This window comes from Centruroides vittatus, unplaced genomic scaffold (genome assembly GCF_030686945.1).
Source record: "Centruroides vittatus isolate TY-2023 unplaced genomic scaffold, ASM3068694v2 scaffold_861, whole genome shotgun sequence".
NCBI classification, from domain to species: domain Eukaryota; kingdom Metazoa; phylum Arthropoda; class Arachnida; order Scorpiones; family Buthidae; genus Centruroides; species Centruroides vittatus.
In genome coordinates this window covers 865,004-877,624 of record NW_027122718.1, presented here as the reverse complement: position 1 = coordinate 877,624, position 12,621 = coordinate 865,004, and the positions used below count along the sequence as shown (strand labels likewise).

At 32.9% G+C, this 12,621-nt stretch overlaps 1 protein-coding gene across 1 annotated transcript; it reads left to right on the top strand.

Annotated features, from left to right (window-relative positions):
* The first annotated feature begins 8,021 nt into the window (after positions 1-8,021).
* LOC136990040 (COMM domain-containing protein 3) lies at positions 8,022-8,977 on the top strand. Its single transcript, XM_067288376.1, has one exon. The coding sequence runs from the start codon at positions 8,104-8,106 to the stop codon at positions 8,662-8,664; it is 561 nt and encodes a 186-aa protein (XP_067144477.1). The 5' UTR covers positions 8,022-8,103; the 3' UTR covers positions 8,665-8,977.
* The last annotated feature ends 3,644 nt before the right edge of the window (positions 8,978-12,621 follow it).

The following is a 12,621-nucleotide window of genomic DNA, read 5'->3' as shown; positions in this document are numbered from 1 at the left end:
CAGTATATACAGTATTTACCTTCATCTCATCAAACTGGAGAACTGTAAGTTTTTCCTCTTCCGAAAGTTCAAAGCCTTTAATTTTCACGATGTTTATAACATTACTTAATACGCCTCGAAAAGATTTATTTTTGAAGCCCATCGTCGAAGTGTCGAAACTGCGGATAATGGGATATTCGTTTGATTTCTTAAGTATAAATATGATCTTACGCTTAAATATCTCGAAGTAAATGCCAAATTCGTATCTTCTTTCTTCCATTTAATTTTCTTTTTTCCCTCCAGCAGATTATATATTTGTGTTTTTGTAAAGGTACCTTTGAATATTGATATAACAAAACCTTTTTTATTTTTTTCAAGTTTTCACGTTCTTTTCGAATGATGACAGTTTTACTTTTCCACAATTTCAGATTTCTTTGGATCGCTCGCATTCTTATCTCAATACGTTTAGTCTTCATTTTTAAAATAGAATTTTCGTGTTTTAATTTAAAATTAAGATCTAAAGTTTTACAATCGTTACATTTGTTAAGAGATTCTTCCGGTTTATTCCGTTTATTTACATCTAAAAGTTTTTCTGTCGGGTTTTTTCTATTTCTTTTTAATAAACGATTCTTTTTTTCATTCGACTGCTTAATATTTTCATTTTCTGTATTTCCTAAATTTACTGTCGGTAGTGAAGTTTTCTTTAGTTTAAATCTTGCCAATAAACCTAAGAATTCGGCTTTTAAATTTCTCTCAAAATCATTTTCTGTGAAATGATCGGAGCAAACGTGACAAGAATCGGGATTAAATTTGTCTTTTCTTTTACAATTATGGATCCATTTTCTTCTTATTATTGGATCTTTAGGAAATGTAAAATAACTAATTTTCCTGTTTAATAACTTTGTTTTCCAATAGCTGTTATTACAAGTTGCAACAGCACATTGTTCCAGGCATCTGAAAATAATAATAATAAAATTTAGCTACTTTTTTATTTTCCCAAATAAATCTAATCGAGATATAATATTCCGAAGTAAAAAAAAGTAGTATTAACATTTCTTCTTTAAAAATTATTATACAGATAAATAACACTACAATAAATTTATACTAATATATAAAACATTTTTATATTTTGCATTTCTATGCATTTTACGTAAATATGCTTATTTTAAAAAGTTATATTAATTAATAATAAACAATATTTCTTTTTTACATCTCGAGTTATCTTAAAAGTGTCACCGTCCCGTTACGGGGCCAGCTTATTATTTGTAGTCGTCGTTTCGTCGTGCGGATACTATTTTTATACACGCAGAAAACTATTCTTAGTATTTTTAAGTATTTTAGTAATAAATATATTTTATCCGTAACCGTATTCTGTAATTTCTACAGAACGAAGAGTAAAGACAACGACAGAATATCAAACGGTTCTAGGAACACTTTTGTTACTTCCGTACAATTTTTATCGATAGAATTATGTCGATAATTATATCGATAAAAATTGTACGAAAGTAACAAAAGTGTTAATAATAGTAATAACCATAGATATATTTACCTTCGAAGATTATGAGTCTAAAAACGTTCAACAAAGTAACAAAAATAGTGAAATTCCAAAATTTTCTTCCCTCGCTTACTGTGGTGAAGCAGTCGCTCGACCACGGATCGACTACGGATGACGTATATCCGGAATTTGGCAGGAAGTGGCTAAGTCGGCTGTATGAGCTAACTTTATATTATAGGACCTTGGGTGACGGATACGTAAGCTCTAGTGAGAATGAACAGTAGTGATAAAAGTATCCACGTAAGACGCTGCTTCAGTTTTGATAATAGTAGTACAGAGCACCAACATGGAGGGAGATATAGCTAACTTGATGTTAATGCAGTAGGGAACCAACATGGGAAATAGTAAATTTGTCAGTAAACTTTTATTGTTCTTTCAATTATTATTCTTTGCACTTGTAATTAAAATTTTACAATGTACAGTAGAGAGTCGTTAATCGGAATCAATTGGGGACTGGGGTTGTTCAGATTAGTGATTTGTTCCGATTACCGAGTATGTACGAAAAAATACATTAACCTGTCCGATGTTCAAATTTTTCTTCGTTGCGTGTCGCTTCGTGTCGAATTTTCTTCGATTTTAAGCCTAACGAAAATTTTTATAATAATAATCGAGGCTATCGTATCGTTAAAAATTATTTCTTCATTTTGTACAAACAAAATAAATATATTGAAGAATATAAAACATGAAAATTATACTTTAGAAGTAAATGTAGTATCAAAAACGTTCGATTCGGCACGACACAGTCCGACTGAAAATCGTTCCGATTACCGGCGATTCCGAATACTGGGGTTCCGATTAACGACTCTACTGTATAATAATTACATTTCCGTATCGACTATTTCTTTTACTGTTTATTCGCTGTGTTGGGAATTTTAAAAGTGACATCACTATGACGTTTTTCTCCACACGCTCCCCATCGGCGATCGGTCTCCGTCAGTTGTAACTTGGTCGCCCCGCGTTGACGGCACCGTTCGTAAACTTTTTTTTTACTCGTAAAGGGACGGTATCGTGGCGAATCAAAGTCGATGAATGCGAACATGTTTTTAACAAAGTCGGTCTTAATCCACTGTTTCCCAAAGTGGTTTCTACGGACCCCTGGGGTCCCCGGCAAATTAAAATTAATTTGGGGGTGCGTGGACAACTTCGGGGGTCTGCGAAAGGTGTAATAAGAAGTAAAATGGCTGTGACCCATTTTTAATATTGTAGAAGTTAAAAATAAACAGTAATAAATAAACTGGTAGTCATTTTTACGTCCTGACATAAACGTTTGTTCTGCGATTAAAGGTGTGTTTTTTTGATTTTATCGTCAAATCTCAAATTATTTATCCAAAGAAATTGTTAATTGAAAATTCTCATATTATCAAAAGCGATATTAAAAATAGAAAACAACCTGTTAATCGTGTTTTACTTAAAATTTACACATCCACTAAGTACTTAATAGTTATTGACAAGACTATCTTGTTTATCAAATGACGGTGCCGTCACCTTAGAGATATGAAAGAGTACGTGTCGGGACTTGCAATTTGGCACAGAGTATTTGGTGTCCAAAAATCCAGACTTGTAGGTACTCGGAGACCGAGAACCCAGTCAAAATAAAATACAAAATGGCGACACTCTTTCTACAAACAGGCGTTAGAGCGAGATTTGCGCATGGAAAGTTGGAAATCTAATCTTTGAAAAAACCCGTTTACCTCTCTGGTCGCGACCTGCCGACCTTGATCGGTTGACCCGAGATATCTCGTTTCGGCATCGGAACGTTTTTGAAACTAGTCGCTATTCGGTATAATTTTATATTAAAACTAACTTCCGAAATATCATTTTTTTTCTTTTTACATTTACTAATATATTTATTTTGTTTGTGCAAAATAAAAAAAAAAATAATTTCGAACCATAGAATTGCCACGATTATTTTTTTTTTCAAAGACGGGAAATTTTCGTTAGGCATGGACAAAAATTCAGCCCGGGGTGACACGCTACGGAGAGAAATTTCGACATCGGATCACCGAAGTTCGAACGATGGCGCGATACCAAAGAAGATTGGAGAATGAGAACGAGCCCCGCGAAGTGCCAAATACGGCCTTGCTGTTTTATGTTATAAATGTAATTTTTATTTTTGACTACATTAAATTTAAATATAGAGCAAAGTACTTTTAAATTAAAATATAGTTTATTCTATACATTTTATTATTTATTTTATAATCATCTATAGTTTTTAATATATGAATCGTTTTTTAATTATAACCATTAGAACTATTTAATGACTAAAAACATATAAATAATTCATTTATTTTCCTCAAAAATATTTTCTTCTATGAAAATTCAATACATAAAAACTTATTAATTTTATTAAATTCCTACTATTAGTTCACACTCTCCCCATATACTGTATATATATCTTGTTCAAATTTTCAATCGTTAATAAAATACATTTTATTCATCCACTCAAGTTCAAATACATTTTTTTAAAACTTGTAGTGGATGACACTTGATGTTAATACAGTTTTTCAAATATTAATTCATTAATTAAATTTAATTATTGGTTAATATTACCTGTCGTATCGAAGATGGCGACGGGGAATTTTTTCCCTAAATACTAGACGGCGACGGGGAAATTTTCCCCCCCCCCACGTTCGAGATGGCCGCGTTCCGGTAATCTCGAATCAGATTATCGAGTGATAATGTGGAAGCGGGTTAACAATGGATAATCTCGAAGTAGAATACCGAGTGATCTAAACGTTAGGGGGCGTACCGTACCCGTACTATCTGTCGCATTATGCAAAGTAATAAATTTCCCTGTCGCCGTCTAGTATCTAGGGAAAAAAATTCCCCCGTCGCCATCTTCGATACCACGAGTAACATTAACCTAATTATTAATACTTTAAATAGAGTTTTAGCAGTTTGTAATGAAAATTAAAATCAACAGGCAGTAGCTCAATCGGTAAAATGCAAAGATTTCAGTATTTTTCACGCGAAGGTGAAGAATGCGAGTTCAATTCTTGCGGAAATCGATAAATTTTTGCTTTAAGTAGACGTTTTATCCAAATGATTTTCGAGAGTGAGTTAGCAGTTGTGGCTTAGTGGTTAGCATGAAAGATTTTTCTCAACAAATAAAATTGAAGAAATTTTATGCTTTGGGTTCAATTCCGATTTCTCTTTCTATTTTGCCACTTAATATTGTCGTTTTGTCATATGTATATACATATTTATATTAATTGTAATTATTTAATAAAAAGTAAGTAAAATAAAATTTTTCTTTTTTGACCTAAGTAGGAATTGACTTTAAAAATTTTTTTTATATTACTTGTATTTTTGTAATATAATTTATAACCCAATTGGAAATAAATGATACGTTTTTTCCACTGTATTATACCCGTTTTTCAAAAACGAGCAAGCTTTAGCTAGTAATTTCAATAAATATTACTTTAAATATCAAAATGTTTTATTTATATTTTATTTTTATTTCACCACTCGAGACATCAAACTTAAATTTGTAATTTTGCTATTATGTAGTTGTGTAGAGTTACGGTATTTCACTCGGGGGTTGACGGTCAGGTTTTTGCTACCAGAAGGGGTCCGTGGGCATTATAAGTTTGGGAACCATTTGTCTAACCGACCCAGTTGACAGCGAAACGTGATGAAAGTTAGCGAAGAACCCCTGGTTTCGCGGTAAGAAAAATTCATCATCTCTAAACACTTCAATGCTTAAAATTTAAATGGGGCCCGAAAGATGATACAGAACCAAAGTAACTTTTTAAGTACGAATGTTAAATTACCATTATTTAAGTGTATTTTCAATAGTGTTTAAAAAAGCATACAGCTAAACGAATTAGGTTATCATCGGGTTTCGTAATGTTTAGCATCCTCGACTACGTTCGGCGCACTCAACAGTTCCGGAAATCACGGACCAAAGAACACGTTGCCGACTCCGATCTCTGTGGTCAGGACCTAATTTAGACCTTCGCGGGCCCCAGGCAAAATAATATTTACGGGTCCTTTACAAATTTTGTATTACTACAAATATAAATAAAATTGTAATATTTAAAATTAAAGTATTTTTATTTCAAAACAATTACAAACATAAAATAATCAATATATTAATACAAAAAATAACGATTCGTGCATAAAAAATAGAAAAAAATAAATCATACAATTCTTTCTGATTTTCTATTTTGTCAAAATATCAATCAAAGAATTTTTTAAAAAATCATATAATTCTTTTTCTGATTTTCGATTCTGCAAAAATATTAATTTAGTTGTAATGTGTATTTTTATTTTTCCATTTGAATATCTTACATTGTATTTTTGGGGCTACAATAAAATTATGCTGCAGTAAACATTATATTTTTCTCAACAAACACTGCTTTATTCTGAACTTCACCGAACAGATCTAATGCGCATAAACAAACATTATCTCATTCTCAGTGATGTTGTTAGATGTCGGAGCAGTAGGTAATGCCATTCTTAATTATAAACCCTTGAATATGACGCTAATAATATAGTAATTCGCAATACTAATAAAACAATGGTACGTTTAGTACCTATTACGGGCCCCGGGCAACTGTCTTGCCTGCCTTGTGCCAAATTAGGCCCAGTCTATGGTTGTCAAAAATTGTCTCCCAGAACAATCATCGGTATCGGACGAAGCAATTTTTGGCTGTACCGTAGATTACTCCCTATGGAATTTCGGGACTTTGAGTATACATCTGAACTCGGGGACCGAGACGAGTTCGACGATACCCTACTTTTGGACCGGAAACGAAAAATAAGAAAGTTATCATACTTACGATTTCTTGCCTTTCGTAATGCATTCTACGCCGTTTTAGTTTTCCACTAGATGGCGTTCGGCTGTTCGCGCTTCCGACGGAACTCCGGAGGGGAGCCGCCGAGTGTTTAACGATTTCTTGCCTTTCGCAGTATTTTTTGAGTAGTTTGCAGCTTTACCGCTAGATGGCGGTACTAGCAACTACGGTGTCGTCTGCTTAATTCTCTTTTTTCTATTTAGGTTAGGTTAGGTTAGGTTAGGAGACCCTATTTGCTTTAGAAGAAGACAAGATACGAGTAACCGTACCCAGATGATGTGTTAATTTAAGTTAATTTAATGATATGTGTAATCGTACCCAGTGGAAACTACAAGCAGCGCCCCTACTGGAAAACTAAAATGACGTGGAATGCCCTGTGAAAGGTAAGAAATCGTGAATATGATCATTTTCTTATTTTTCGTCTCCGGTATCGTCGCCCGAGTTCAGATATACGGTATACTCAAAGTCCCGAAATTCCAAAGGGAGTAATCTATATAATTTCCAATTTTTTAATATTATGCTTATATAATTTTGTTTTTTAACATTATAAACATAACGTTATGTGTACTTAATGTTACAAAATTAAAACTTGCTTTCAAAAAGGCATTCGAATTTTGTCTAAATACGATTCGAGTTTGTTTTATTTAAAATTTAAATGCGCCTTCGTCCCGTGACCATGATCCTTCTCCAAGTCGGCTATCGGCCTTAACTAATCTGTGCCGAGACAAGAGTCTAGAGAACGGAACGGCTTATCGTTCTCATTGGTTCTATTTTTGGGTGGTAGCCACGGTGCTTGCAGATATTTTATTAAGCCTCGAAGAGGCGAAAGTCGACGTTTTCGTTTTTTGATTATATCTTATCTCGGAGTTAATTATATTTTCCAGAAATTAATTTATGCACATGCCAGGATTCCATTGAGCATTGTGACACCAAAATAATCAAAATCTAACGTGGGAACTTTTTAAAGACTCCGAAACGAAACCGCAAAAGTCATCCCAGAAGCCTGAGCTGGCCCAGACAATTAGAAAACCAAACGGGTTCCGCTCCCTTAGAATTGGTGCCAATAATGTTATCAATAACTATTTCGAATGCAATTTTTATATTAATTTCCATGTTTTATTGGTTTTGAACTGTTTACTATCTAAAAATTGCAGTTTCTCTTAATATGAAAATTACTGTGTAATACGAAAACAATTTTATTTTTATATAATTTTTAATCATACAGAAAAAGAGAAATGAAGTTAATGAACTGTTAGAAATAAAATATAGTGTAAAATATGCAAATCTATAACAATAATGAAAAATTTGTGAAACGATCCTACTGTACTGTACAGTACAGTAGGATCAACAGCTTTCGACGGCCGGATGGCCGAACGGTTATGGTGGCAGCCTATCTCTCTGGGGACCCGGAAAGGGTCAAAAAACCTCAGGATTTTTTTGAGGGTTGGTCCGTCCGGATATATTGGGCACCGTCCCCGGCCGCTCCATCGTCGGCTTGCTAAAAAAGTCCCATAGGGCGGAGAGTTAAAAAAATAACAACAGCTTTGTTTTATATATTATTAATTAGCGAGTTTTTATTATATTTCATGACTATATAATTATACATCAAGTAAAATGTACTTTCATTGTGAAAATTCTTATTTAACTAATTCCCGAAATTTTTAAAAGAAAGTATCAGTAGTGGCGCTGCGGTAGTCGGAAAGAGCACATGATTGTTTTGGGGTGAAACGTAATAGGCGTGTTTGATGTTTTAGATATTAACTTTTGGAAATGGAACTGAGCAAGGAGACTTTAAATTCGATAGTATTACTTGGTGAACCAAGTGCAATTCCTGATAAGCAACTATCACAGATTTTGCAGGATGTGATAAGTACGGTTTTGAATGGCACAGGAAATAGCGTGATGGAAGAACGTTACGAAGGAAACGGTTCGGTCAAATCAGCTTTTTTTGGTGCTTTGTGCTTTTTTCTAGAAGCAGCGAAACACAATACAGACGAAGCAACGTTAATTAGTACCCTAGAAGAATGTAAAGTCAAAACTGAACGAATATCTGAATTAGTAAACTTCTACAAGAAAGAGAAGAAACATATACAGGCCCATTTAAATAGTCTAGGAAATCGCTTACCGCATTTAGTCGATGTTGATTGGAGACACGATTATGTCGTTAAAAGTGATTCTTTGGAAAAAGTCTGTCATCCTGTTTATATTATTGATTTAAAAACTGACACTAAACAGCAAGTTATCTTCTCTTGTTCGATAGAAGAATTGCAAGATCTAGTTGGAAAATTAAAAGATGCTACTAAATGTTTAGAACATAATGTACATAATTGAAAATAGATGAAAGCTTTTATCTCCTTTGTAATTATGGAATCAAGTAGCACTTGTTATGAAATTGATTCTAATTCTATGATACATAAGTAATATACATTTCTAAGATAGACTTATTAGGAGTTCCATAAATATATATATATTGTTTATTTTGATGTATTTTTTTATATGATCCTATCAAATTCGTAGAATGTCTGATCGAAAATTTGATAAAAGATAGGATTTCGTATTTATTCGAGAAAGGACGAAAAGGAATGAAATATGGCCGCACGACGAAATAGTTCGTTGTAATAAATAAAGATAAATTTGAATTTAATTCTACTTCGTTTTATTATTATTAATATAATTTAGCCATTTAGTTATTATTCATTTAGGAAGTATGCTATTGCATTTCTGATAAGATTATTTTAATTGTTATGAAAAAACTAATTGTAAGTTTTAAATTATTATACCATTAATAGAATGTATAATTTATAATGTGTATATGAAGGTATTTTCTTTGTCTATATAGAAATATCTATCTGAAGGTAGCGGACGCGAAACTGGTCTCGATTATTTAGTGACTCGTCGTGCCGTTATTTAATTACGTTCGGTAGGGTTGTGTCGATTGAAGGAATGGTATGCGGTGCAGTGAAAATAGGCATACTTTCGGCATTAGACTACGGATATTCGAATATTCGCCGTGCCTATTTTCGTTCGATATGAGGAAATGTGAAGGACGACAACTGCAAGATCGTATCTCTTCTTTGAAACCGTGTTTGATGATTGTTGGACTATGAACCCAAAGATGGAAATAAAGCCAAGTGTTTAATTAAAACTCAACTTTGGGTTCATAGTCCTGCAAGATTGTATGTTAAGTATATGAAATTAGAAGACCAAGTTATACATTTCTAAAAGAATATAGGCTATACAAAAATAGAAGGTAGGTAATGTACTGTAAGAATATCCTTATTGAAATACAAACAAATTTTGCAGTAATAGTATACAGCTTATTTTTCTGTCTGGGTTCCTTGTGCAGTTATTTGGTTTGTTCTATGTGCTTATCTTGAGCTTTAACTATTATTTTACATTCACTTATTCACAGTGGTGCAGTAAAGATTTTTGGGGTCCTGTGCATGAAGTTGGTTGATTAGTCTGACAACTGACAATTGTTGCCATGGAAATGTAATGTAGAATCAATCTGGCAGGCTGAAGTGTGAATCCAATTTTAAGGTTGGTTTACACAATATAATTACTGCTGACATTTTGTCAAACAAAAATTATAAGATTTGTCAATTCAGATGTTTACACATTGTATTGGATTGTGACTTTCAAATAAATTATTCTGACTTGTGAACAAGAACATTCATTTCTCTCAAGAGTAATAAGAATATGATTTAACATGATTCCAGTTTTGTTATTGAGTAGTTCACTGAAGCAACAATGAGTAAAAATTCTGACAGCTTAGAATTTTTGAAATATTGTGACTTGTAGAACCAAGATCTCTAATAAGTCAAAAATTTGTTCAAAGGTGAATCCAAGCTTATTGCAGTTTTGAGTGACAAAATATCAGTAATATCATCTAAACCAGCCTTTATACATATTCAGTTTTCAAGCAACACTTACTAGAGTTCTTGAAAAAGGAAAAGGGACAAACAAGATTCCCAATAACTTGCACTTCATACATACACTAGGGATATGTTAGAAATGATTAGTCTATCGAATTGTAAATTAACACATTTCTCACAAAATAGATGCATTTAACCTTTGGAAATGCATCTATCATGCAGAATATGTATGGAAATACTCCTGCATGCCTTGCAGCAACGTATAGGGAAGGCAGTAGAAGAGACCCAGTGGGTAAAAAATATGAATGAAGGAATTTCAAAACTTAGATAAGAAAAGCAAAGAATAAGTCTTACAGGACATAGCTAGGGCCTAGAGTTTACAAAATTGGGAGTTCCCTGTAATTATGCAGTCCTGTGCATGTGCACATTTAGTAATCTGTCACTGCTTATCTGGAAGTTGCTTTTCTGATATCCCCAGGCATAATTATTGCTCACACTTGAAATACTCAATGGATTTGATTGATGGGATAAGGCAGTTATGAGCAACCGTCAGCCCTGGACTGCATGAGGCCTTCTAGGTCCTAATATGTGGAACCAGAGCTTTGGTAACAGTTTTATCTTCTTGTTTTCTGTCTCAGACCATGTAACTCTAATCAAGCTGATAGTCATGATGAAGAACATTCAAACTAGACTTGTGAAAAGATGACAATAAATTATATATTACTAGAATATAATTGTAAGTTTCTTGCCTCAATAAATTAAATAATTATTTCAAAGCCAATTATTTGAGATGTAAGAGGCAAATGTAACTCATCAATACACATTGCAAATTTTAAATGAGAGAGGATAATAAATATTAAAGAAACAACCAAACAACCTTAAAACACAAAATAATGAATTAAGAAATGAATTGACTATATAAAGTAGATTATGACATTGGCTTTAAGAACCAAATCCAGGAGTCAAGGTCAGAACCTTCTTTCTATTTGTTAATAATTGATTTAAACAAGGATATTAATTCTTCATAATTCATATGGATAGATTTTTGGTAACTGATTATGAGAGCAGATTTATCCCATTATATTTCTATCTTGGTAAATGCTTCAGCTACTACATTATTTACTTCTCTATTTTTTATATCTGTTATCTGTATGCTTTTACTGTCTTAAAATCATCTATTTTCTTTCTGTGTACTATTTCTGATCATTGTATTCCTTAAATTATATCAGAATTTCAAACACTTCACTTCACTCTTTCTTCAACTAGTTCTTTTTCCTTAACAAGATCATAAATTGTTAGTGGTCTGATTATGAAAAGTCTAATATCAGTACTAGAGGTACCGTATTACAATATAGGTTTAAAAGCTTTGAGGTCACTAGAATAGTTGTGTTAATATACAGTCGACTCCGCATAAGTTGACACCCAGATAACTCATCACTCGTCGGTTACGTAGTCAATTTTTTGTGGTCCGGCCGACTTACATAGGCATTAATGTTATTAACCTTAAAAAACTCGGTTTACTCGACATCGTTTAACTCGTCACCACTGGATAAATCAAGATACTTTTTCTGTTTCACACTTTTTAGAATTCTGATAAGACGACTCCCTCCCTGAAAAACAAGTTCACACAACACAGCTTATTGTACAGTGTGAACTCATTTTTTCAGGAGGGGAGTCGACTTATCAGACGTCAAAAAAGTGTGAAACAGAAAAAGTATCTTGATTTATCCAGTGGTGACGAGTTGAACGATGTCGAGTAAACTGAGTTTTTTAACATTAATAACATTATTGCCTATGTAAGTCAGCTGGGACCACAGAAAATGACTAATTAACTTACGGTGTCGAGTTATCCGGGTGTCGACTTATGTGGAGTAGTCAATTTTTTGCCGTTTGTAGCCTGTTTTTGATATTCTTCTGTAATACAAGTTTTTATCTTTTTGTGGTCTTTCTTGTTGGAACACTAGCATATTCAAAACATTTTGCTTATTATTATTTTGATAAATTTTATTTCTTTATATAGTCTGTCAGATATAATAGTCTATGTATAAAATACAGTGGGTGATTGGTTAATGAACATAACAAACAAAGTCTTGGAACAGATTATCTGATTTGTTCGTTAACTGATTATCAATTTACCATAGGTTTTTATGGGAATTTGATTAATTTCTGAAATCAGACATCTGCCCAAAAAATAAAAAATATATACTTTCTTTCTACATATATTTATATGTAATAATAAAAATACATATATACACAGTCTTGCATTTTTATTAGTCATGTTTTTCTGTTTGTGGGGGTTAAAGAATCTGTCTAATGTCGAATGCTTTTTTCTCCAGGATTATCCAGAAGTAATTAATAGCATTGTAATTGTAGAGATCCCTAAGCCTATTAACCTCAACCTGGTTTGGATGCC

Coding starts and splice junctions, on each gene's coding strand:
- LOC136990040 (XM_067288376.1), top strand. CDS start 8,104: ATGGAACTGAGCAAGGAGACTTTAAATTCGATAGTATTACTTGGTGAA.